A 26,835-nucleotide genomic window follows, 5' to 3' on the forward strand; every position below is an offset into this window, starting at 1 on the left:
AAGCCCGGATTTAGCGCATGCGCAAACCGTTAAGATTAAGAAAAAAATCTATTTGCATAAGTGTAGACGCTTAATGATACGTTTGGCTCATTTGCGCAATGTAATCATACTTTCATTAATGTGCACAACGATACTTAGGGGCTCATGAACCCCACAATTCATAATTCGAAAATTTTTCAAATGACTTCTAACCTATCTCAACTTCCGGAACAAGTATTACAACGTCCGGGTCACGGTTCGCCATATTTATCACGTGGAGTGATATTTTCGCAAAATACGGCAGAAATAAATTGTGTTGATCGCTTTAAAAGGTTAAAATGAGTGCGATATTACAAAGAATCGCCGAAATCGAAGCCGAGGTAAAGTTGATTATTTGTGTTATACATGATTACATCAACAAGTCTCGTCAATCCCAACTGTCATTTTGTGTATTTCTTCTAAAAATTAAAATTGACAGCTAAAGGAGACCACTCATCTTCTTTCTATGCCCGAAACATCAGCCGTTTTGATTTTCTAACCCACGAGTACTCATACTATTTATAAAATTTCACTGATCTTAAAAGATCAATGATGTAACGTCTCATGACAAATAAATATGGCAACAGAAGTACAGATCTATCTGCAATAAGCCCTATAGGAACATAAGATGAGCATGGGATAGTTTGTTTTCATACAGATTTTTTCTTCCATTTTTTGTAAACACATTACATGAATAATAACTTATGAATATACCACCTACTAGCTGCTAAGTCGCTAAGTTATTTAGCCAATGTTGATGTCAAATAGACATCAACTTACTGTCCAATTCTGATCCTGATCGCACAACAGATGTGTAACAAAACTGCAACAGTTGTTTGCAGAGACAATAGAAGAAAGTTGCTCTCTGTAGATTGTCCATACTGCTGTTATTCTCCAGTTCTTCAGCAGTCTGGACTACACAAAATACAGCCGGAGTATGTTATGAAATGAAATGTTGACGCAGTGTGGTATCAAACTATAATGCCACTGCACCAAATGATAGATATTTTGCATAAACCACTTGTCCAAAATGAACGCCAGACTTTTTAGATGTGACCAATGGTGTCTACCTCTGTTGGTTATTCATTATAAAAAGCTGTGAGAGTTACTAAGTTGTTTTGTTGCTTACCTCTGATTTTATTCTACTATGAAACAATGACAACTTCATCAAACATTGATATACCACAGAGCTACCCCCAAAGCTATTCAAAACCCAATTACTTTCAATTAACTTGCGTACAGAAATGCATGCATTAAACGGAAAACTTAATTGTTTTGAAACAGTACACATAAATACCCAGTGAAGCTTTTCCAGCATGCGTACAACAGAGCTAATTTCCGAAACACAATTACGAGCTAATTTACTTTCCAAGTAAAGCCTATATTTAGAACTGTTATATACATCTAAAACATTATTTCATTTTTTAATCTCAAAATGTTTACTATTTTGGGAAAAACCCAATAGAGTGATGAATAGATGAGTGTAAAAATATTGGTTACCAAATAAAAAATGTAAAAACGCAATTAAAATAGAAACCCTTGAGTAAAAACTCAATTGCTCAAAAAGTTATCTGGAGCTCGGTAACATATGTGGCGATGTAACAATGTAAGGTTAAGAATTCATACTTTCCATCTAAAAAAACAGCTCTGTAAAGTACATGTTAAAAATGTTTATGACTGTAGGGCTATTGTGTTAAGGGCAACAAATTTTAAAGGCTGCAGTTCGCCAGTTCCCAGTGCAGAGTTGTGTCCCTTAGAGTACGATCATGGGTTCGAATCACAGATTCACTCTGATTGTTTCTGTGTTTGTCAGCTCCACTCCACTCCAGATATGGTATTCAGCAGAGTTAGACATGCACCAAAATATGTCTGTGGTCCAAATGACCTTCACATAGAAAGATCTACTGGCCCTGTTGGATCTCTACTAGACACAATGGTCCTGATCAAAAAGGGTTTTAAAGGCATTTCTTCATTGTGCAATTGGGAGAAACCAGCCCTGAAAGTAAACACTGTACAATACAGGGATGTTATGGATGCGCAGAGATTTAGCGCTGATTTCAAAACTCTTACAAACATAACTTAATTTGTTCATCCCCAAAATAACACTACACCACCAGACCTGCATTTATTTAATATAACTAGTCCTTTAGAAAATATGCTAGACTCGGACCAGCAGACCAGTGTCAGTGTCGAATACATTGATTCCTGGAATTGAAATTTTACCAATTTTTGTTTGAAATAAGGCATTTTATCATCCTGCGATTGTGGTAAGAATTCCTTGGCAGGGGTAGCAACAGCGAGACAGAGTATGGTTCCTTGTTAATGATGGCTGATGTCGGGGAGGATGTATTGGAAAGGCTAGAAGGTACTAAAAATGCTTATTTAAAGATTAAAATGATGACATGACAAAAGCATTTGGTGAAACAGTCATCCAGCTCATATTTACAATGTCTTCTGAACGTGTTGAAGTTGGAAAGATTTTAGCCAAAAGCTGTGCATGACAGAAAATTTGATAATTTTCATATCAGCATACTTCAACTTTAGGATTTGACCTTTATAGTGGACCGAGAAACATCATTGCATTTTTATTGTTTTGTACACATATTATGACTCTGTTTTGTGGTTTTAGATGGCTCGCACCCAGAAGAATAAGGCCACTTCTGGTCATCTCGGTCTTCTGAAGGCCCGGTTGGCGAAATTACGTCGAGAACTGATTGAACCGAAGGGAGGAGGGGGACCGACTGGAGAAGGATTCGATGTCGCCAAAACAGGAGATGCCAGAATTGGGTTTGTTGGTATGTCTGTAAAAAAATAATTCTGGAAACCTTGCTCTATGCTCTATGTTGAGCCTGACATATGATCCATAGCCTGGAACGCACTCACTCATGTATTTCTACATTGTGTTTTCAGGATTTCCATCTGTGGGCAAGTCAACGTTGCTTAGCAACCTGGCAGGTGTATACTCTGAGGTGGCAGCATATGAATTCACGACCCTCACAACTGTACCCGGGGTCATCCGCTACAAGGGTGCGAAAATTCAGGTGAGGCAGCACTGCACTATAGTCAATCCTGATGTACCTCACTCCTCGTGTCTCACACTATAGTCCATCCTGATGTATCTCACTCCTCGTGTTTCACACTATAGTCCATCCTGATGTATCTCACTCCTCGTGTCTCACACCATGCTTCTTACACTGTAGTCCATCCTGATGTATCTCACTCCTCGTGTCTCACACTATAGTCCATCCTGATGTATCTTACTCCCCGTGTCTCACACTGTAGTCCATCCTGATGTATCTCACTCCTCGTGTCTCACACCATGCTTCTTACACTGTAGTCCATCCTGATGTATCTCACTCCTCGTGTCTCACACTATAGTCCATCCTGATGTATCTCACTCCTCGTGTCTCATACTATAGTCCATCCTGATGTATCTCACTCCTCGTGTCTCACACTATAGTCCATCCTGATGTATCTCACTCCTCGTGTCTCACACTGTAGTCCATCCTGATGTATCTCACTCCTCGTGTCTCACACTGTAGTACATCCTGATGTATCTCACTCCTCGTGTCTCACACTATAGTCCATCCTGATGTATCTCACTCCCCGTGTCTCACACTATAGTCCATCCTGATGTATCTCACTCCTCGTGTCTCACACTATAGTCCATCCTGATGTATCTCACTCCTCGTGTCTCACACTGTAGTCCATCCTGATGTATCTTACTCCCCGTGTCTCACACTGTAGTCCATCCTGATGTATCTCACTCCTCGTGTCTCACACCATGCTTCTTACACTGTAGTCCATCCTGATGTATCTCACTCCTCGTGTCTCACACTGTAGTCCATCCTGATGTATCTCACTCCTCGTGTCTCACACCATGCTTCTTACACTGTAGTCCATCCTGATGTATCTCACTCCTCGTGTCTCACACTGTAGTCCATCCTGATGTATCTCACTCCTCGTGTCTCAGACTATAGTCCATCCTGATGTATCTCACTCCTCGTGTCTCACACTATAGTCCATCCTGATGTATCTCACTCCTCGTGTCTCACACTATAGTCCATCCTGATGTATCTCACTCCTCGTGTCTCACACTATAGTCCATCCTGATGTATCTCACTCCTCGTGTCTCACACTGTAGTCCATCCTGATGTACCTCACTCCTCGTGTCTCACACTGTAGTCCATCCTGATGTATCTCACTCCTCGTGTCTCACACCATGCTTCTTACACTGTAGTCCATCCTGATGTATCTCACTCCTCGTGTCTCACACTATAGTCCATCCTGATGTATCTCACTCCTCGTGTCTCACACTATAGTCCATCCTGATGTATCTCACTCCTCGTGTCTCACACTATAGTCCATCCTGATGTATCTCACTCCTCGTGTCTCACACTGTAGTCCATCCTGATGTATCTCACTCCTCGTGTCTCACACCATGCTTCTTACACTGTAGTCCATCCTGATGTATCTCACTCCTCGTGTCTCACACTATAGTCCATCCTGATGTATCTCACTCCTCGTGTCTCACACTGTAGTCCATCCTGATGTATCTCACTCCTCGTGTCTCACACCATGCTTCTTACACTGTAGTCCATCCTGATGTATCTCACTCCCCGTGTCTCACACTATAGTCCATCCTGATGTATCTCACTCCTCGTGTCTCACACTGTAGTCCATCCTGATGTATCTCACTCCTCGTGTCTCACACTGTAGTCCATCCTGATGTATCTCACTCCTCGTGTCTCACACCATGCTTCTTACACTGTAGTCCATCCTGATGTATCTCACTCCTGGTGTCTCACACTATAGTCCATCCTGATGTATCTCACTCCTCGTGTCTCACACCATGCTTCTTACACTGTAGTCCATCCTGATGTATCTCACTCCTCGTGTCTCACACTATAGTCCATCCTGATGTATCTCACTTCTCGTGTCTCACACTATAGTCCATCCTGATGTATCTCACTCCTCGTGTCTCACACTATAGTCCATCCTGATGTATCTCACTCCTCGTGTCTCACACCATGCTTCTTACACTGTAGTCCATCCTGATGTATCTCACTCCTCGTGTCTCACACTATAGTCCATCCTGATGTATCTTACTCCCCGTGTCTCACACTGTAGTCCATCCTGATGTATCTCACTCCTCGTGTCTCACACCATGCTTCTTACACTGTAGTCCATCCTGATGTATCTCACTCCTCGTGTCTCACACTATAGTCCATCCTGATGTATCTCACTCCTCGTGTCTCATACTATAGTCCATCCTGATGTATCTCACTCCTCGTGTCTCACACTATAGTCCATCCTGATGTATCTCACTCCTCGTGTCTCACACTGTAGTCCATCCTGATGTATCTCACTCCTCGTGTCTCACACTGTAGTCCATCCTGATGTATCTCACTCCTCGTGTCTCACACTATAGTCCATCCTGATGTATCTCACTCCCCGTGTCTCACACTATAGTCCATCCTGATGTATCTCACTCCTCGTGTCTCACACTATAGTCCATCCTGATGTATCTCACTCCCCGTGTCTCACACTGTAGTCCATCCTGATGTATCTCACTCCTCGTGTCTCACACCATGCTTCTTACACTGTAGTCCATCCTGATGTATCTCACTCCTCGTGTCTCACACTGTAGTCCATCCTGATGTATCTCACTCCTCGTGTCTCACACCATGCTTCTTACACTGTAGTCCATCCTGATGTATCTCACTCCTCGTGTCTCACACTGTAGTCCATCCTGATGTATCTCACTCCTCGTGTCTCAGACTATAGTCCATCCTGATGTATCTCACTCCTCGTGTCTCACACTATAGTCCATCCTGATGTATCTCACTCCTCGTGTCTCACACTATAGTCCATCCTGATGTATCTCACTCCTCGTGTCTCACACTATAGTCCATCCTGATGTATCTCACTCCTCGTGTCTCACACTGTAGTCCATCCTGATGTACCTCACTCCTCGTGTCTCACACTGTAGTCCATCCTGATGTATCTCACTCCTCGTGTCTCACACCATGCTTCTTACACTGTAGTCCATCCTGATGTATCTCACTCCTCGTGTCTCACACTATAGTCCATCCTGATGTATCTCACTCCTCGTGTCTCACACTATAGTCCATCCTGATGTATCTCACTCCTCGTGTCTCACACTGTAGTCCATCCTGATGTATCTCACTCCTCGTGTCTCACACCATGCTTCTTACACTGTAGTCCATCCTGATGTATCTCACTCCTCGTGTCTCACACTATAGTCCATCCTGATGTATCTCACTCCTCGTGTCTCACACTGTAGTCCATCCTGATGTATCTCACTCCTCGTGTCTCACACCATGCTTCTTACACTGTAGTCCATCCTGATGTATCTCACTCCCCGTGTCTCACACTATAGTCCATCCTGATGTATCTCACTCCTCGTGTCTCACACTGTAGTCCATCCTGATGTATCTCACTCCTCGTGTCTCACACTGTAGTCCATCCTGATGTATCTCACTCCTCGTGTCTCACACCATGCTTCTTACACTGTAGTCCATCCTGATGTATCTCACTCCTGGTGTCTCACACTATAGTCCATCCTGATGTATCTCACTCCTCGTGTCTCACACCATGCTTCTTACACTGTAGTCCATCCTGATGTATCTCACTCCTCGTGTCTCACACTATAGTCCATCCTGATGTATCTCACTTCTCGTGTCTCATACTATAGTCCATCCTGATGTATCTCACTTCTCGTGTCTCACACCATGCTTCTTACACTGTAGTCCATCCTGATGTATCTCACTCCTCGTGTCTCACACTGTAGTCCATCCTGATGTATCTCACTCCTCGTGTCTCACACCATGCTTCTTACACTGTAGTCCATCCTGATGTATCTCACTCCTCGTGTCTCACGCTATAGTCCATCCTGATGTATCTCACTTCTTGTGTCTCACACTATAGTCCATCCTGATGTATCTCACTCCTCGTGTCTCACACTGTAGTCCATCCTGATGTATCTCACTTCTCGTGTCTCACACCATGCTTCTTACACTGTAGTCCATCCTGATGTATCTCACTCCTCGTGTCTCACACTATAGTCCATCCTGATGTATCTCACTCCTCGTGTCTCACACTGTAGTCCATCCTGATGTATCTCACTCCCCGTGTCTCACACCATGCTTCTTACACTGTAGTCCAGCCTGATGTATCTCACTCCTCGTGTCTCACACTGTAGTCCATCCTGATGTATCTCACTCCTCGTGTCTCACACTGTAGTCCATCCTGATGTATCTCACTCCTCGTGTCTCACACCATGCTTCTTACACTGTAGTCCATCCTGATGTATCTCACTCCTCGTGTTTCACACTATAGTCCATCCTGATGTATCTCACTCCTCGTGTCTCACACTGTAGTCCATCCTGATGTATCTCACTCCTCGTGTCTCACACTATAGTCCATCCTGATGTATCTCACTCCTCGTGTCTCACACTATAGTCCATCCTGATGTATCTCACTCCTCGTGTCTCACACCATGCTTCTTACACTGTAGTCCATCCTGATGTATCTCACTCCTCGTGTCTCACACTATAGTCCATCCTGATGTATCTCACTCCTCGTGTCTCACACTGTAGTCCATCCTGATTTACCTCACTCCCCGTGTCTCACACTGTAGTCCATCCTGATGTATCTCACTCCTCGTGTCTCACACCATGCTTCTTACACTATAGTCCATCCTGATGTATCTCACTCCTCGTGTCTCACACTATAGTCCATCCTGATGTATCTCACTCCTCGTGTCTCACACCATGCTTCTTACACTGTAGTCCATCCTGATGTATCTCACTCCTCGTGTCTCACACTATAGTCCATCCTGATGTATCTCACTCCTCGTGTCTCACACCATGCTTCTTACACTGTAGTCCATCCTGATGTATCTCACTCCTCGTGTCTCACACTATAGTCCATCCTGATGTATCTCACTCCTCGTGTCTCACACTATAGTCCATCCTGATGTATCTCACTCCTCGTGTCTCACACTATAGTCCATCCTGATGTATCTCACTCCTCGTGTCTCACACTATAGTCCATCCTGATGTATCTCACTCCTCGTGTCTCACACTATAGTCCATCCTGATGTATCTCACTCCTCGTGTCTCACACCATGCTTCTTACACTGTAGTCCAGCCTGATGTATCTCACTCCTCGTGTCTCACACTGTAGTCCATCCTGATGTATCTCACTCCTCGTGTCTCACACTGTAGTCCATCCTGATGTATCTCACTCCTCGTGTCTCACACCATGCTTCTTACACTGTAGTCCATCCTGATGTATCTCACTCCTCGTGTCTCACACTATAGTCCATCCTGATGTATCTCACTCCTCGTGTCTCACACCATGCTTCTTACACTGTAGTCCATCCTGATGTATCTCACTCCTCGTGTCTCACACTGTAGTCCATCCTGATGTATCTCACTCCTCGTGTCTCACACCATGCTTCTTACACTGTAGTCCATCCTGATGTATCTCACTCCTCGTGTCTCACACTAAAGTCCATCCTGATGTATCTCACTCCTCGTGTCTCACACTGTAGTCCATCCTGATGTATCTCACTCCTCGTGTCTCACACTATAGTCCATCCTGATGTATCTCACTCCTCGTGTCTCACACTATAGTCCATCCTGATGTATCTCACTCCTCGTGTCTCACACTATAGTCCATCCTGATGTATCTCACTCCTCGTGTCTCACACCATGCTTCTTACACTATAGTCCAGCCTGATGTATCTCACTCCTCGTGTCTCACACTGTAGTCCATCCTGATGTATCTCACTCCTCGTGTCTCACACTGTAGTCCATCCTGATGTATCTCACTCCTCGTGTCTCACACCATGCTTCTTACACTGTAGTCCATCCTGATGTATCTCACTCCTCGTGTCTCACACTATAGTCCATCCTGATGTATCTCACTCCTCGTGTCTCACACCATGCTTCTTACACTGTAGTCCATCCTGATGTATCTCACTCCTCGTGTCTCACACTGTAGTCCATCCTGATGTATCTCACTCCCCGTGTCTCACACTATAGTCCATCCTGATGTATCTCACTCCTCGTGTCTCACACTGTAGTCCATCCTGATTTACCTCACTCCCCGTGTCTCACACTATAGTCCATCCTGATGTATCTCACTCCTCGTGTCTCACACTATAGTCCATCCTGATGTATCTCACTCCTCGTGTCTCACACTATAGTCCATCCTGATGTATCTCACTCCTCGTGTCTCACACTATAGTCCATCCTGATGTATCTCACTCCTCGTGTCTCACACTGTAGTCCATCCTGACGTATCTCACTCCTCGTGTCTCACACCATGCTTCTCCTTGTGTGTTTCCAGCTCTTGGATCTGCCCGGTATTATCGAAGGTGCCAAGGATGGCAAGGGTAGAGGAAAGCAAGTCATAGCAGGTGAGAAGTCCTGAATTTAGCATCTTCCCGAGGCAAGAGAGTCAACTGACTATAAAAGTCCAGTTTCCACCATTGTCGAACTAGGCTGGTATTATTGAGTTACAATTTGGCTGGACTAACGAAATCCAGTTCGTAAACTGTCGTGCAGATTTCGGTCGATTGCAGGATTTGCAAAGCTTGTGCACCGCCAACTCATTGTCAACAGATATTTCCAAAACCTTTCATGTTTTTAATCAAGGTGCTCACTTGATTTGATGCATTTCGCGATTTAAGACCCGTTTTATCACAATATAAATCTTGATTATCGAGCAAATCGTCCTGACTTGGTGCTGCCATTTTGTTTGAAGCAAATGCAAGTGATACGAGAGGTGAAATCTGAGGTGGTCTATAAGAGAGGCTTAGAAGGGACATAACTGGTCGTAGCCACTGGTAGCGCTATGATCAAGCCCAGGAATTCGAGCCTAGTTCGGCAAGGGTGGAAACTGGACTTTTACAGTTACCTAACTCTCTTGCCTCAGGAAGATGTGAATTTAGTAGCTTTGTGTTTCTCATTGATGTAAGCATGATTGGCGTTGTTCCAATTCTTCTATCATAATTCAGGGGGAGAATTTGACTCCAATCTGAATATAATATACGGTCCTTGAGGGTGGTTTTGGCAATTGGCATTTTAGATTAGGACCACCTATATTTCAAGACGTTTTGGGGTGGTAGGGTAGCCTTGTGGTCAAGGTATTTGCTGACCTTGCTGACTGTGTGGGACCTTGCTAACTGTGTGGGACCTTGCTGACTGTGTGGGACCTTGCTGACTGTGTGGGGCCTTTGTGACTGTGTGGGACTTTGCTGACTGTGTGGGACCTTGCTGACTGTGTGGGGCCTTACTGACTGTGTGGGACCTTGCTGACTGTGTGGGACCTTGCTGACTGTGTGGGACCTTGCTGACTGTATGGGGCCTTGCTGACTGTGTGGGGCCTTGCTGACTGTGTGGGACCTTGCTGACTGTGTGGGACCTTGCTGACCTTACTGACTGTGTGGGACCTTGCTGACTGTGTGGGACCTTGCTGACTGTGTGGGACCTTGCTGACTGTGTGGGGCCTTGCTGACTGTGTGGGACCTTGCTGACTGTGTGGGACCTTGCTGACCTTACTGACTGTGTGGGACCTTGCTGACTGTGTGGGACCTTGCTGACTGTGTGGGACCTTGCTGACCTTACTGACTGTGTGGGACCTTGCTGACTGTGTGGGACCTTGCTGACTGTGTGGGACCTTGCTGACTGTGTGGGACCTTGCTGACCTTGCTGACTGTGTGGGACCTTGCTGACCCTGCTGACTGTGTGGGGCCTTGCTGACTGTATGGGACCTTGCTGACTGTGTGTGACCTTGCTGACTGTGTGTGACCTTGCTGACTGTGTGGGGCCTTGCTGACTGTGTGGGACCTTGCTGACTGTGTGGGGCCTTGCTGACTGTGTGGGACCTTGCTGACTGTGTGGGGCCTTGCTGACTGTGTGTGACCTTGCTGACTGTGTGGGGCCTTGCTGACTGTGTGCGACCTTGCTGACTGTGTGGGGCCTTGCTGACTGTGTGGGACCTTGCTGACCTTGCTGACTGTGTGGGGCCTTTCTGACCTTGCTGACTGTGTGGGCCTTGCTGACTGTGTGGGGCCTTGCTGACTGTGTGGGGCCTTGCTGACTGTGTGAGGCCTTACTGACTGTGTGGGACCTTGCTGACTGTGTGGGACCTTGCTGACTGTGTGGGACCTTGCTGACCTTGCTGACTGTGTGGGGCCTTGCTGACTGTGTGGGACCTTACTGACTGTGTGCGACCTTGCTGACTGTGTGGGGCCTTGCTGACTGTGTATGACCTTGCTGACTGTGTGGGACCTTGCTGACCTTGCTGACTGTGTGGGGCCTTGCTGACTGTGTGGGACCTTGCTGACTGTGTGGGACATTGCTGACTGTGTGGGGCCTTACTGACTGTGTGGGACCTTGCTGACTGTGTGGGGCCTTGCTGACTGTGTATGACCTTGCTGACTGTGTGGGGCCTTGCTGACTGTGTCGGGCCTTGCTGACTGTGTGGGGCCTTGCTGACTGTGTGGGACCTTGCTGACTGTGTGGGGCCTTGCTGACTGTGTGGGGCCTTGCTGACTGTGTGGGGCCTTACTGACTGTGTGGGGCCTTGCTGACTGTGTGGGGCCCTACTGACTGTGTGGGGCCTTGCCGACTGTGTGGGGCCTTGCTGACTGTGTGGGGCCTTGCTGACTGTGTGGGGCCTTACTGACTGTGTGGGGCCTTACTGACTGTGTTGGACCTTGCTGATTTTGGGTAACCTGATGGCATTGATTATTACTCATGCTATCAACCACTGGTTTGCCTCCCCCAGACTCACAATAGACTGCAGCATATAACAGCGTGCATGTATTTGCTCACAATGTGCAACAGAACTTTTTTTATGAAAGTTGAATATCACATGGTTGTGGTATTAACTTAGATCGTTATCGTGTGAAGGCCACATCATGTAGCAAGATTGTGTTTTTCAGTTGCAAGGACATGTGGGCTCATATTTATTGTGCTGGATGTCTTGAAACCTCTGCAACACAAGAAGATAATCGAGAGAGAGCTGGAAGGCTTCGGAATCCGGTTAAATAAGTCGCCACCAAATATTGTCTTCAGGAAGAAGGAGAAAGGAGGACTCAATCTAACCAGCACGGTGAGTGCGCTGAGAGTAGTCATGGAGTAGACACGGAGTAGGCATAGAGTAGGCATAGTCTCTAGAGTAGACACAGAGTGGACATAGAGCTTGTCAGAGTAGACACAGAGTAGACAGAATAGACATAGACCATGGAATAGACACAATGTAGACATAGCCCATGGAGTAGACACAGAGTAGACATAGAATAGACATAGACCATATAACAGACACAGTGTACACATAGCCCATGGAGTAGACACAGAGTAGACATAGAATAGACATAGACCATATATAATAGACACAGTGTACACATAGCCCATGGAGTAGACACAGAGTAGACATGGAGTAGACATACTCACATAGACTATAGAAAAGACACGGAGTAGACATAGAGTAGACACAGAATAGACATGGAGGAGACGTAGACGCAATCTAACCAGCACAGTGAGTGCGCGGAGAGCAAACTAGAGTAGGCATAGAGTAGACATACCGGGTAGTCTCTAGAGTAGACACAGAGTGGACATAGAGCTTGTCAGAGTAGACATGGAGTAGACATAGACTATAGAAAAGACACAGAGTAGACATAGAGTTGACCCACAAATATTCCGGGTTTGAATAGGTCTTATCCAACCCATGCTTGCCGTAAAAGGCGACTATGCTTGTCGTAAGAGGGGATAAACGCCATTAGGTGGTCAGGCTCGCTGACTTGGTTGATGTATTTCATCGTATCCCAATTGTGTGCATTGATGCTCATGATGTCAATCATTGGATTGTCTGGTCCAGAGTCGATTATTTACAGACCGCTGTCATATAACTGGAATATTGCTGATCGCGGCGTTAAACAACAAAGACAGACATATGGTAGACACAGAGTAGACAGATTACGGTATAGACAGAGCAGACATAGAGCAGACACAGAGTAGACACGGAGTAGACATAGAGTAGGTATTTTAGCGCTGGTCTATGGTTCAGACCTAGACATGCATCAATGAGTAGACAGCTGTAGCTTGATTAGTAAGCAGGGTAAGCCAGGGGCAGGACTAGGCATTGAAGGACTAACATATTCATCTGAATTTACAATTTCGATATAGAATGTTTCAAAATATTTGTTATTTTACAAAATTTAAATGATACATAACCATATCTTCATGACAAAGATCCTAGAATATAGCAAGTGTGACAACCAACGTATTGGCAACAGATTAAGATATACTTGTGTAAGTGATGATAGTTTCATGTGTTTGTTATCTCCCCTTGTTCTGCCACCAGGTGGGGCAGTCAGAATTGGATGTAGATCTGGTGAAGACTATCCTGAGTGAGTACAAGATCCATAATGCTGACATAACTCTACGCTACGATGCCACCGCGGAGGACCTGATCGATGTCATTGAGGGAAACCGGGTGTATATACCTTGTATCTACCTGCTGAACAAGATTGACCAGATCTCTATAGAAGTGAGTCAGTCGGCTATCACTCTCTATCTCAGTCCAAGTTGTCTTAGTCATTGCTCGTGTCTTGAAGACTTTTGGTGCTCTTCAAGATGTCCTTTTAATGATGCACATAGCTTAGGGCCTCCACAAATAGTTAGTCAGGAGTTGCTCCCCTTGGACCAATCATCATAACTCCATAACCAAGGGTTATTTTAGACTGGGCTCTGTCTGCCTAATCAAGTGTTCGATTTGTCAGCGATTGACGACCCTAAACATAGCAGTCATTGGTCCTCAGTATGGAATATAAACAAATAGCGGACTATGTGAAGTTTGTTTGTGAAGTAAAAGTGCTCCAGACAAAATTAATATTAGCAAAGCAGTTCATTTTTTTAACTTTTGCGTAAAATAAAGTTTCGGTAATGACCTCACACATGCACAGCTATTACCAGATATGGTGCAGATTTGTACCACTTTTGTTGATTAAAAGCCTGAAGCTTGCGTCGTGTACAAACACTGGAACCAGTTTAGGGTTATTTAGCTGCTTAAAATATGTTAATAATCATATTTCTATGTAATACTATGGAATACTGTAGTTAGGATCTTTACTAGGAACTTGATATGACACTGTATGCCAGAACTACTTGAAGTCTGACGGACATTATGGGTGTCTGAGCCAGATAAAATGCGAAAATGATTGCACAATGTGTCTGTGCAGAAAGGTAAACTTTGCCCTGTCACTCGATGAGATTATTTCACAAGACAATACAAATATCCTGCCATGCTATAACTAAAATTCTGTTCAAAGTAAACCCTAGTCGATCACTCACATGTTGCTATGGCTGTAATGTTGTTGCCCCTGGAAACAGCCCCTCGTGTAGTTCATGTTGTTCCCCTTCTCTCTCCAGGAGCTGGACATCATCTATAAGGTCCCCCACTGTGTCCCCATCTCCGCACATCACAAGTGGAACTTTGACGACCTCCTGGAGCGAATGTGGAACTACCTGGAGCTTGTCAGAATGTGAGTGCAGAGTCTGAGGACATAGCTGGTAATGTCCTCCGAGGGCTAGCAGTATACACCCTGCTTGGACATCTCGGGGATATCATACCATGTATATCTACTTTATAGTCATGGTTAGTTTTTGACACATTGACAATTATGTCAAAGGTCAAGGTCATCCTTGAGGTCATAGCCTGAAGAAAACAGTAACTCATAAAGCATTTGCTGTATGTCAATGAGAAGTGGTACATGTCATTCTGAGTACTGTGATATGAAAAGGTGAGGTCAAGGTCACAATGAAGGTCATTCATACAGCATTTTGCCGTTTTCTAAAAAATGCCTTTTGCTTCAGATTTCCTTTTAAGATCTTATACATGCAGAAGTTACCTTGTTTGAATACTTTATTAATGCATCACAAATGATGACAATTTCTTTTTATATCAATGAGTAGCATATGCAATTTCATTTTTGAAAGCATGCAGTGCTTGGACATATCTCAGGGATATCATCGTGTCATTTATGTCACCTTTATAACCCATAGAAATCATTATGTCACATTGATATGTCATGTCAAGGGTCAAGGTCATACTCTAGGTCATAGCCTTAAAATTTGAAAAGGTTGTGAGTGACCTATGAAAGATTAAAGTCAAGGTCACAGTAAAGGTTATTCATAAAGTAAATTTGCCATTTTCACTAAAAGGCAGATATTTTTTTTTTTAAGTCTTATACATGTAGTGGCTATATCATTTGAATATTTATGTTGGACATTTGATGTATGGTCAGATGATTAACATCCATAATAATCCAATCTAATGGCTGTCTTGTGAGGGCTGAGGTATTCTGACCAATCAGCTTTCAGAAATGGAAGGTGAACTACATGAGGATAGGCGCCTGTTCCACAAAGCGTTCGTAGCGCTACACTGTCGTAAGTCAATGTTAAAGTATGAAAGTTACGATCACCTTAGCACTACGATCACTTTGTGGAGCAATGTTTGACCTGGCTGGTTGTGTGTCATCTACCTGGACGGTATAGATCGTTGTTCAATCACTGGCTTGCCTGCCCCAGATTCACTTATTTACAGGGAACTGAAAACAACATTCATCCACATGTATGGAGATTCCAGGCACTTGAAAAACTTTCAGTTGAAAAAGTGATTCACATAAGCTTAAGTGTCCGCCTCTGTGGTCTAATGAAGAGAACATCCCCGTACGCGCCATACCCAAAGACTATAAGGATGGTACATTTGTTGCAATGGCTAACACTCGGTATTAAGGGACTAAAACAAGAACAGGGCCCACTTGCACAAAGCGATCTTAGAGCTAAGATGATCGTAACTCCCACACTTTAACATAGGCTTACAATAGTCGTAGCGCTAAGATCGCTTTGTGCAAGTGGGCCCTGGTCTGCTCAGTCATTACTGTGTGTGTGTGTGTGTGTGGAGTATCCATGTTAAACTGAGACGTGGTGTCTGGAGGACCAGAACTATAATCCAGCTTTAGCCCTGACACACCCCACCTCTAACCCCACCTTTAGAGAATCACAGTATCCAGAATACAGATCCAACATTAGTTGCCATGCCAACCATGTTAGATGGATCATTTGGACTGTTGCTCAATCATTTAAGGCTAAAAGAAATAATAGTCTTGGTTCTCAGGCACCGCCAGCATCATCATAAGTCTGCTGCACGTTTCACTTTTATTTCCATTTTCAAATAAATTTAAAAATCCTAATACTTAAAAACAATGTGATCCAATGTAGTATGCTATTACTGACTAGTTTGAACAAGCAAAAAAAAAAAAAGCACCGCCTGCACTATGTTTTCAAAAGTCGTTGCCTGAGAACCAATTCTTTTATTTTTCTAAGCCTAATGTACAATGTTAGCCCTCTAATCAGACATGTTTCCCATGACTGAATAACATTATCATGTTACTAAATTTAGTTTTGGTTGGTTTACAAACTTCCATCTGCTCTGTTGCAGCCTCAAAAATTATATGTTTTTAATCTTTTATCTTTGAATTTAGAATCCAGTTGTCATTGCCGGGGTCTCACTACTTTTCCTGACTGATGTTTTCAGATACACAAAGCCGAAGGGCCAGCTCCCTGACTACAGCTCCCCGGTGGTGTTGAAGCAGGGGAGGAGCTCTGTAGAAGACTTCTGTAACAAGATCCATAGAAGCATTATGAAAGAATTTAAATAGTAAGTAATCGGCTTCTCTTTCTTTCCTTAACAAGGGCAAGGGTGGCCCAGTTGTCTAAGGCGTCGTGATTCGCTGTGCAGAGTTGTGTCCCTTGGGCACGCCAGAAACCTATGATTGTGGGTCCGAATCCCGACTCGCCCCGATTATGTTTCTAGCTTTGTCAGCACCATACCCGTGGTCGTGGGTTTCACCAAAGTGGTAAACATCTGAGACCTGCATCACTTCGGGCTTTCCTCCCACATTAAGCTGACACGTGATATAACTGGAATACTGTTAAAAGCGACGTTAAACCCAACTCACTCACCCACTCTTTCTTTCCTTAACCTTCTATGGTTGGGACTACCCGGTTTATTTGGTCGCCAATTTTAACTAGCATAGGTTTCTGGGGATCAATTCTAACCGGTCATTGCACCCTGATGGCGTGGATTGTTGCTCTTAATATCAATCACTGGATTGTCAGGTCCAGACTCAATTATTTATAGGCCGCTGTCAAGTAGCTTGAATATTGTTGAGTGCAGCAATACACAACAAACAAACAAAACAATTCATCAGCTTAACATTACGGTACTACATCAATATATGACATGTATCGTGTATCATTTCACAAACTGTTTTAATTAAGAACACATAAGATGGGCTTCGGGCTGGTTGTAGTTGACTTCGGCACTGTATGAGGACCACTTTCTGATAATAACTGGTGGTAAAAAGACTGTTGTCATTTACCTGATGTTCTAAGGTTTGGAAGCCCCTTGTTTCAAATACTTTTGAAGCAAACTTCAAGAACCCTGGGCCTTTTCTAAGATTTATAATTTTCATATTTTCAAATGTTCAGCTTGGAAACAATGCTTGAAGGCCTTTAGGAAGATATATGACTTAATCCGTTCTTGAAATTAAACCTTGTATTGTTTGCAACCCTGACTTGAAGGGAGACAACTCTTCCTTGTGTCATGGAGCACATGTTTGTACAAACAACAGGGTTCTCACAGACTTGAAAAGCTTTGATGTTTGGTGTCAACCTTGAAAAGCCTTGAATATCACCAACCTTTGTACAAAATGACATATACTTGTTAATAAAAGTATTAAAGCACACAAAAATATGAGCCAAGGATGTCTAAGTGAGATTTATTACAGTGATAGATTTGTTTGCCAAAGACAATGAAGAATTAATAGCCCAACAATGCATAACAAACTTAATTTAGTTTTTTGCTGGATGTGAAAATAAATCTTTTTGAAAATTTCTGATGGTCATACTACTTTAGATAGTATCATATAATAGCACAGCATGCTGGATTTAATGGGATATTGACAGACTGAGGCTAATAACTCAACTATCAAAGCCGTGAAAAGGACAGTTGACACCCTTGAAAAACCTTGAAAAGCCTTGAATTAAATTGTTCCTGTATGAGCTGTATGAGCCTTGAACAATTTCTGAATCACCAGGGCACCTGCAGGTATAGGAGAAGAACGAACAGATGAGAACTCTTCTCAACGATACACTCTTTGTTACAACAGGATATCACATACTTGACCGGGGACACCTGTGGCCCAGTCGTCTAAGGCGCCATGATTCGGTGTGCAGAGTTGCGTCCCTTGGGCACGCCAGAAACCTATGATTGTGGGTTCGAATGCCAATTCGCTCCGATTATGTTTCTAGGTTTGTCAGCACCATACCCGAGCTTGTGGGTTTCACCGAAGTCGGAAACCTGCATTACTTTGGGCTTTCCTCCCACATTAAGCTGACACGCCACGATATTACTGTAATACTGTGAACAGCAGCTTTAAACCCAACTCACTCACTTACAGACTTGACCTCTGTATTACTGCCTTGTCAATTTCACAGGGAACAAATTGCAAACTGAAATAAAACCATGCAGGATTAGATCCACAAGGGAGTGACATTATCATCTAGTTATCTAGGTCATTGTGCATTAGCTGAGTTTGGAAGACCAAAATCAAAACGACTTAAACTGGTGTCAGTATTAGAAATAATTTCATCATCCAAAACTGTCTTCAACGTGAGGCTCAGTAAAAGCACAAATGTCACCCAAGAGGAGAAAAGGGACTTTATGGATGCTAGGATACATGGGTGCTAGGATACATGGGTGCTAGGTGCTAGGATACATGGGTGCTAGGATACATGGGTGCTAGGTGCTAGGATACATGGGTGCTTGGATACATGGGTGCTAGGATACATGGGTGCTAGGATACATGGGTGCTAGGTGCTAGGATACATGGGTGCTAGGATACATGGGTGCTAGGTGCTAGGATACATGGGTGCTTGGATACATGGGTGCTAGGTGCTAGGATACATGGGTGCTAGGTGCTAGGATACATGGGTGCTTGGATACATGGGTGCTAGGTGCTAGGATACATTGGTGCTTGGATACATGGGTGCTAGGATACATGGGTGCTAGGATACATGGATGCTAGGATACATGGGTGCTAGGATACATGGGTGCTAGGTGCTAGGATACATGGGTGCTTGGATACATGGGTGCTAGGTGCTAGGATACAGGGGTGCTAGGATACATGGGTGCTTGGATACATGGGTGCTAGGTGCTAGGATACAGGGGTGCTAGGATACATGGGTGCTAGGATACATGGGTGCTAGGATACATGGATGCTAGGATACATGGGTGCTAGGATACATGGGTGTTCGGATACAGGGGTGCTAGGATACATGGATGCTAGGATATAGGGATGCTAGGATACATGGATGCTAGGATACATGGATGCTAGGATACATGGATGCTAGGATACAGGGGTGCTAGGATACAGGGGTGCTAGGATACAGGGGTGCTAGGATACATGGGTGCTAGGATACATGGATGCTAGGATACATGGGTGCTAGGATACAGGGGTGCTAGGATACAGGGGTGCTAGGATATATGGGTGCTGTGACGTCATAAAGACGTTTGGCATCATACTTCCGTAAAAATCACCGTGTGAGGGGACTGTACCAAAATATCATATTTTTCTCTGAAAAGTTTGTAAAATAATTAAAACATTTCAGTGTACATGTCTACTTTCAATTAATCAGACATTATATCTAAAAATATGGTCACAATACATAGAACTGTTATCAACTGGATCGTTAGACTAGAAGACAGTGAAGTGTATGTTAAAGTCTCATGTCTAGAACTAAAACTCTTCGGGTACTTAAGGATAACATATGAAGCACTCGTAAAATGCCCGTAGACTGTTTCAGCAATGTCTGAAAAAGTCATTAAGAGGCAATGGATTTCACTTGATTGCAGCACACATGTAAATTGCCTTTTTAACCCAGGTTTGGGCTTCTACACCTTTGCTAATAAACAGGGTTTGTGTATTCTGAGTGGTTTATGCCTTGTCCCTCCTTCCAGCGCCCTCGTGTGGGGATCCTCCGCCCGCCACCAGCCCCAGAAGGTGGGCAAGGAGCATGTGCTGAACGACGAAGACGTTGTCCAGGTGGTGAAGAAGTAAGTAGTTGAGGTGCTGTAATGTGCTGACGATGTTGACGAGGGAGTCTGACGTCCCTGGGTGGCTTCGTCACAGCTGTCTTCTCAATCAGGGAGAAACGATTCACAAAATGAAAGCCGGTTATGATGGGAAATGAGTCTGCGGGTAATTGTTGCAGAAACTAAGCATATTCCACGAGGAGTTGTCTGATGGGGAAAATAGTGACTGGGATCACAAACAAGGTGCCCTTGCCAGGTTAATTGGGACAAAAAAAATTGGTTCAAAATTGAGTTATTTTAACATCGCATTCAACATGTTCAATGCAGTAATGTTAAACATTAATTGTAACTATTTTAACATAAATATGGACGTTTTATGCTCCAATTTTGGAAATTTTACTGTCCGTTCTCTCCAGATTCTCATTCTCTGAGTAGGGCTAAGTAAACTGATCACCATGAGAAAAGTTCAGCGTGGATCTGTTAGGCTGGGTGTCCTCATGTATTTCATTCAAGACAGTTGTGGGATTTCAATTGCCTCTCGATCACCATGAGAAAAGTAGTTCAGCGTGGATCTGTTAGGCTGGGTCTTCCCATCATCTCAGCAGTCTGATAATATTTAGGAAATTTGCAGAACTGATCCCAGCCAATTCTTTGTGGACAGAAGAATGTGGAAATTTCTTTTGGGATCTTCTCAAACTTAGCAGGAGCTTTGAGATGAAAGTATTTGTACATAGCCCTCTGATGTCCTAGTCCCTACAGTGCCAGGGTAATTTGCAACGTTTACTTTTGAAAAAAATATTTCCTCATTCAATGTGTATTTATGTTGAGACAGAATGGCTGGCTAATTTGAACCACGATGAGTGCGCAAAAACCAGGTTTACGGCCTCCTGGCTCCTTGTGGAGAGTGTGTTTATGGTACTTGATAAGAATCTCCCCACATGATGGTGATCAGATGCTGCAAGTGTCAGTAATTGATAGCCTGTGTATATATCACTGGGGGTGGTTCAGCCGGCGCTGTGAAGAATTGCGTCACTCACCTCTGATGGGGAAGTCAGGGTGATGGTTGTTAGCTCATTCTGACACCAGGTGAGCTGGTGTTGTGGATCTTTGTCCATCGTCCGTCTGTGGGTTCGTTTGCACTGAAATTTAAAATCTTTCTTCTCCAAATCTGATGAATTCATCAATATCCTTTTCACATAACAAGTCCCAAGCTAAAACATAAAATTTCCAAAACTTCCCTGTCGCACTGCCTCAGTGCATGCTTCTGTGCATAGCTGAGTGAGTGATTTGGGTTTAACGCCGCTTTGAACAGTATTTCGACCCCACAATCATAGGTTCCAGGCGTGCCCAAGGAAAGCAAATCTGCTCTGATTTGCGGCGCCTTCGACGACTGGCTGGACCACCTGTGCCCCGTGCATAGATCAGGAATCAGTAGGGATGTAGTGTATTGAGTGATAGAACTGTCACATGAGGCGCTGTTGACCAATGCTGTGGGCAGAGCGTTGGATGGGTGACTGAAACATAGGTAACACGTCGTATCACCTTTACATCTTACAAGTGACTTTGTCTGTCCAGCAGGTGATGGGTACCCGGTAGATTGAGATGGTAAAATGGTTCCAAATCTAGCATCTAACATGAACTTGGGATGTACTGGGAATACTCCCCAGGGAGCTGAGAATAGAAATGTCACATATCCTTCCACTGAGGGTAGTTACTATGCCTATGCTTTATAGTATGTGTTGATATAAATGTACATATTATTTTGACCCGTGAAGTTTCTGGGGTAGAATAGGTCTTCAGCAACCCATGCTTGCCGTAAAAGGCGACTTACGGGATCGGGTGGTCAGACTTGCTGACTTGGTTGATGCATGTCATCGATCGCAGTTGCGTGGATCGATGCTCATGAGATCAATCACTGGATTGTCTGGTCCAGACTCGATTATTTACAGACCGCCGTCATATAGCTGGAATATTGCTCAGTGCGGCGTAAAACAACAAACCAACCAACCAACCAACATATTATTTCCTTCATTATCTGCTTTGGACATTAGTGTCAGGTGATCCAGAGTGTTGGGAAGTAAGTAGCGGAAATGTGACGCTGACTCTGTATTTGAGGCACCACAATAGTCACATGCACTTGGACTTGTCAGGGTATGAAGACTCCATGGGTTCGAATCCAAACTTCTCCCCATTATGATCCTTGGCTTAGCAGCATTATGTCATGGTACTGGGTTACCCTGGGTGATGGTATACATGTAAGACCTCACTATTGAGGGCTTTCCTCCCACACTGTGACTCAATGATGGTCCAAGTAGTGTTAAACTTATCTCACTCACTCACTCACTCACTCACTCACTCACTCACTCACTCACTCACTCACTCACTCACTCACTCACTCACTCACTCACTCACTCACTCAGAGCCTTACAGTTGTGGTGTCATTTTGTGGCAAATGACCAATCACCCCAAACTTGACCTTTAAACCCTTACAGGTAATATCAGTTTGTATCTACCTTCGTAATAGTAATTTATTTTTTATTTTCAGGGTATGATGAGAAACAGTGCTGTCAACAATACAACATAGTTTTTGGACTTCATCTCTTGGTCATGGAAATATATTCATCCTTGAGTGTGGAAAATGCAACGTTCACACACTTGTGTAAGCTAACTGAAATGACAATGTTTGATGAGGACAACAAATAGAAGCCAAGGGATATAAGGTTGAAAATCTCATTAATATCAGATTTTTGTACTCTGTTACAATACCTCTACGTGAATATCTGATAACTGTCGAAGGAGGTCGTGGGAACCCGGTGTGAACTTTGACACCTCATCTGAATGAAGAATGTGTGGGCTTTTCAGCCAATCAGATGTCAGCTTTCTAAAACAGTTTAGCCTCCTTCTTTTTGCACCTTGAATCTCAAATTACGATTTTTTCAAAAGAATATACCTTCGATAATACACTTTTTGGGTGTAGGTGCCACAACATAAGAAATGACGTTGTGTGCAAAATATCCACAGCATTATAATAGCCGAGCCTTGATTATTTTGATAACAGGCCAAATATATTCATTTTGATATGTTGCTCTAAACCTGTGCTTGCTCTTACCAAGAATTAAGAAGCCTTGACTCTGATTGGCTGATCAGAAATGTCAGCTGATGCGACCTACATGGAGGGGTCGTCAGATCTTCACACGGAGAGGTATGATATCAGAGTAAAATATCTCTTTTTAAGGAGATTGAGAAGTTGTTATATTTATGGAATTATCGGTCTACAAGTGTTTCACGATCATAAGAAGACTGTTGAGCTGTTTCTCGTGATTTCTTTCTGAAGTTTGGTGAAGATCTCACTGACAGAAGGTCAAGAATGCTGACATTGGTACCCCAACAAGACGTGTCCCAGTTGGGCATTATCTGGTGGAATGTTACTTTCTGGTTTCCATGATAATCTTTTCAACAATAATAACTGTGTCACTGCAAGGCAACATTTTGTTACCTAACTTAAACATCAATGATTTATTCAGTTGATAAGATGGAGTTCTTGTGTAAATAAACTGGCCAATGATACAACTTGTCCATTTTTGTTATTAATTGTGTTTTCTGAAAATTTGTTTGTAAGATTCAAGGATATATATATATACAGTTCACTTTTGATGGTGTTCTAATGATTTCACACCAGACGATTTACAAATTAACTCTGTCCATCTGCCACGTTTCCTGAGCAGAACTGACAGCCTCCCTGGGCTAGTGGTAAAGCGTCCGCCCGGAGAGTGAAATGTCCGGGGTTTGATGGCAGGCTTTATCATACCAAAAGACGTTAAAAGATGGCACTTGTTGTTACCCTGTCTGGCGCTCTGCATTTAGAGGCTAAAACAAGGACTGGTCAGCTCGGAGTCAGTATGCTGTGTCTGAGTGGGGTATTCATGTTGGACTGCAACACACACACACACACACAAACACAAAAACACACACACACACACACACATACACACACACACACACACACACACACACATCGCTGTATAAGTGCAATAATCTTGATCGCGATGTTAAACTCCATTTCACCTCACCTCACCTGAGCAGAACTCTCATGGTTGAAGGTATCTTCATGAACCACTGCACACAGGTGACACGTATGACCTAACGGTCGGCACCTGACATGGTTGATTTCAGTGACCTTGGTCTTGTTGTCTGTAAATACCTTCTCCTCAGAAGCCACAGGACAATAAACCTGAAACCTCACATGGTTGTTCCCACCAAATATGAATATGCTCCAGGTTTGTACATAATTTCAATATGGCCGCCACAACAGACATATTAAGAATCAACTTATGGCTATTACTCTGCAATTTTCACTCCAAATGTGTTGAAATTTGGTATGTGTCACTAGCAGCGGGGCTCAACACACATCTGATGTATTTCACAATATTTTAATTTTGACCTTAATTTGACCTTTGCACTTCGACCGTACCAATACATTCTCTCACAATGCAATTCCTTTCACTGTAAACAACACCTCCTGAGAAACCACAGGATCAGAGAAGCTGAAGCTTCATGTTCTGGTTCCCACCAGTGATGACACACCAATGTGTTCAAGAGGTTCAATCTGCACCCATATTGAAAAATATGATTTTGTGATATTTTAGATTTTGACCTTAGTCTTTGGACCATGCTCTTAAATTCTCTCCAAATGCACTGTAGGTTCTGTAAGTATCATCTCTGAAACCACAGGACCATTGACGCTGCTGTTCCCATCAATGATGACACTTGAAGGATCGCCAGCATCTGTATTGTAACTATTTATGACCATTAAATAATGTAATGTAATGCTCATATATTTTCTCAAAATGCTTTTTAGGCTCTGCAAACATCTCTGAAATTCACAGACTTAGGAAGCTGCATTTTGGCATGTATGTCGCTATATGAGTGCAATAATCTTGGACGCGACGTTAAACCCCATTTCACCTCACCTCGACTAAACGCGGGACAGCTACATTCGCACAAGAACAACGAGTCGGTACCCTTTTATATATTTGCAACCATTCAGCTTTTGTTAATGGCTGGACTTTCTTTCAGATAAAGAGGACAGCTTTGCTGTCAAACTATATTGACGCTATCCGTTATGGCTCCTATCTTGGTATCCCGGCAGAATTTTGTGATTCTTGACATTCTTTATCTGATTTGTTTTGTATTTTCAAATGTAAATATTCAAGGAGCTGTTAATCCTGTTTATCAAGAGTAATCAAGAACGATATCCTCTTTTCAAACAGAAGAGAAACCTATTCTTATTTTAGATATCTTCAGAATGTAGTTTGTTGTTTGAGTTGATAGCTAAATATACATCATGTCAAACAGTTTACTGGAGGAATTTATCTTCATTAGATATTTGTAAGTGTGCCAATTCCAGAATGTCCAGATTCACGGCTGATAGTTTAGAAACGAATATACTATTCATAAAAATAAAGAACACCTGATTCTTTCATATAACTACAGGGGCGGTGAGTTAGTCTAGTGGTTAAAGCGTTTGCTCGTCACGCCGAAGACCCGGGTTCTATTCCCCACATGGGTGCAGTGGGTGAAGCCCATTTGTGGTGCCCCCCGCCGTGATATTGCTGGAATATTGCTAAAAGCGACGTAAAAACTCACTTATATTACAATCGCCAATCTGTCATGCCATTTGATTTTTCATTTTTTACACCACTATCCCATGTGGCAAACTTAAGGGATAACTTCGTTCCTTGATACATGGGGCTTTTATTACAAAACGTGGTGACCATAGACATAGTTACATTTATATCTTCAGGTGTTACCTGTGAAGATCCGGGGTAGAATAGGTCTTCAGCAACCCATGCTTGCCGTGAGAGGCGACCAACGGGATCGGGTGGTCTGGCTCGCTGACTTGGTTGATGCATGTCATCGAGTCCAATTGCATGGATCGATGCTCATGATGTCAATCACTGGATTGTCTGGTCCAGACTCGATTATTTACAGACCGCCGTCATATAGCTGGAATATTGCTGAGTGCGGCGTTAAACAACAAACAAACAAATCTTCAGATGTTCAGGACAATTTGTGAAAAATGAAAGCAATTGTCATCAGAAGCTTTTTACCGAGAAAACACTATGCGAATGCTGGATTTCTCAGTGATGACATATGTAAAATCTGGGGGAAAGGAATTTAGACGAGAAGTAGGCATCCCCATGGGCATCAATTGTACTCCCCTTCTTGTGGACGTTTCTTTATGTATATGAATAGAAACTTCTGCTGGAATAGCCAAGTCAAAACAAGGAAATTTGGCCAAGAAGTTAAAATTAAGCTATAGGTATATCGATGACCTGACATGGTTCAAAAAGGGTCAAATAGCTATAAAAGACGACTTTGCTTGTCGTAAAAGGCGACTAACGGGATCGGGTGGTCAGGCTCGCTGACTTGGTTGATGCATGTCATCGTCTTCCAATTGCATGGATCGATGCTCATGATGTCAACCAAGACTCCATTATTTACAGGCTATTAAAAATACATGTCATCAACTGCAGACTGTTGAAAACTTGGGAGCTGGGTCACCATTCCAAGACAGCAGCCGATCTACGACAGCAGCGCCAAGATAACTCGCGATGA

At 43.5% G+C, this 26,835-nt stretch overlaps 1 protein-coding gene across 2 annotated transcripts; it reads left to right on the top strand.

Moving 5' to 3' along the window:
* Positions 1–142: 142 nt before the first annotated feature.
* Positions 143–23,784, top strand: LOC124141663 (GTP-binding protein 128up). Of its 2 annotated transcripts, XM_046509708.2 has the most exons (10): positions 143–359; positions 2,648–2,813; positions 2,929–3,059; positions 9,400–9,469; positions 12,002–12,171; positions 13,423–13,608; positions 14,490–14,602; positions 16,657–16,779; positions 20,143–20,238; positions 22,763–23,784. In XM_046509708.2, the coding sequence occupies exons 1-10, from the start codon at positions 318–320 to the stop codon at positions 22,767–22,769; spliced, it is 1,104 nt and encodes a 367-aa protein (XP_046365664.1). In that variant the 5' UTR covers positions 143–317; the 3' UTR covers positions 22,770–23,784. The 2 variants fall into 2 exon arrangements, with proteins under 2 accessions (XP_046365664.1, XP_046365665.1); XM_046509709.2 differs by lacking the exon at positions 22,763–23,784 and having other exon boundaries at positions 20,143–20,242.
* Positions 23,785–26,835: the final 3,051 nt, after the last annotated feature.

Source organism: Haliotis rufescens, unplaced genomic scaffold (assembly GCF_023055435.1).
Source record: "Haliotis rufescens isolate VD_foot unplaced genomic scaffold, xgHalRufe1.0.p SCAF_21, whole genome shotgun sequence".
NCBI lineage: Eukaryota > Metazoa > Mollusca > Gastropoda > Lepetellida > Haliotidae > Haliotis > Haliotis rufescens.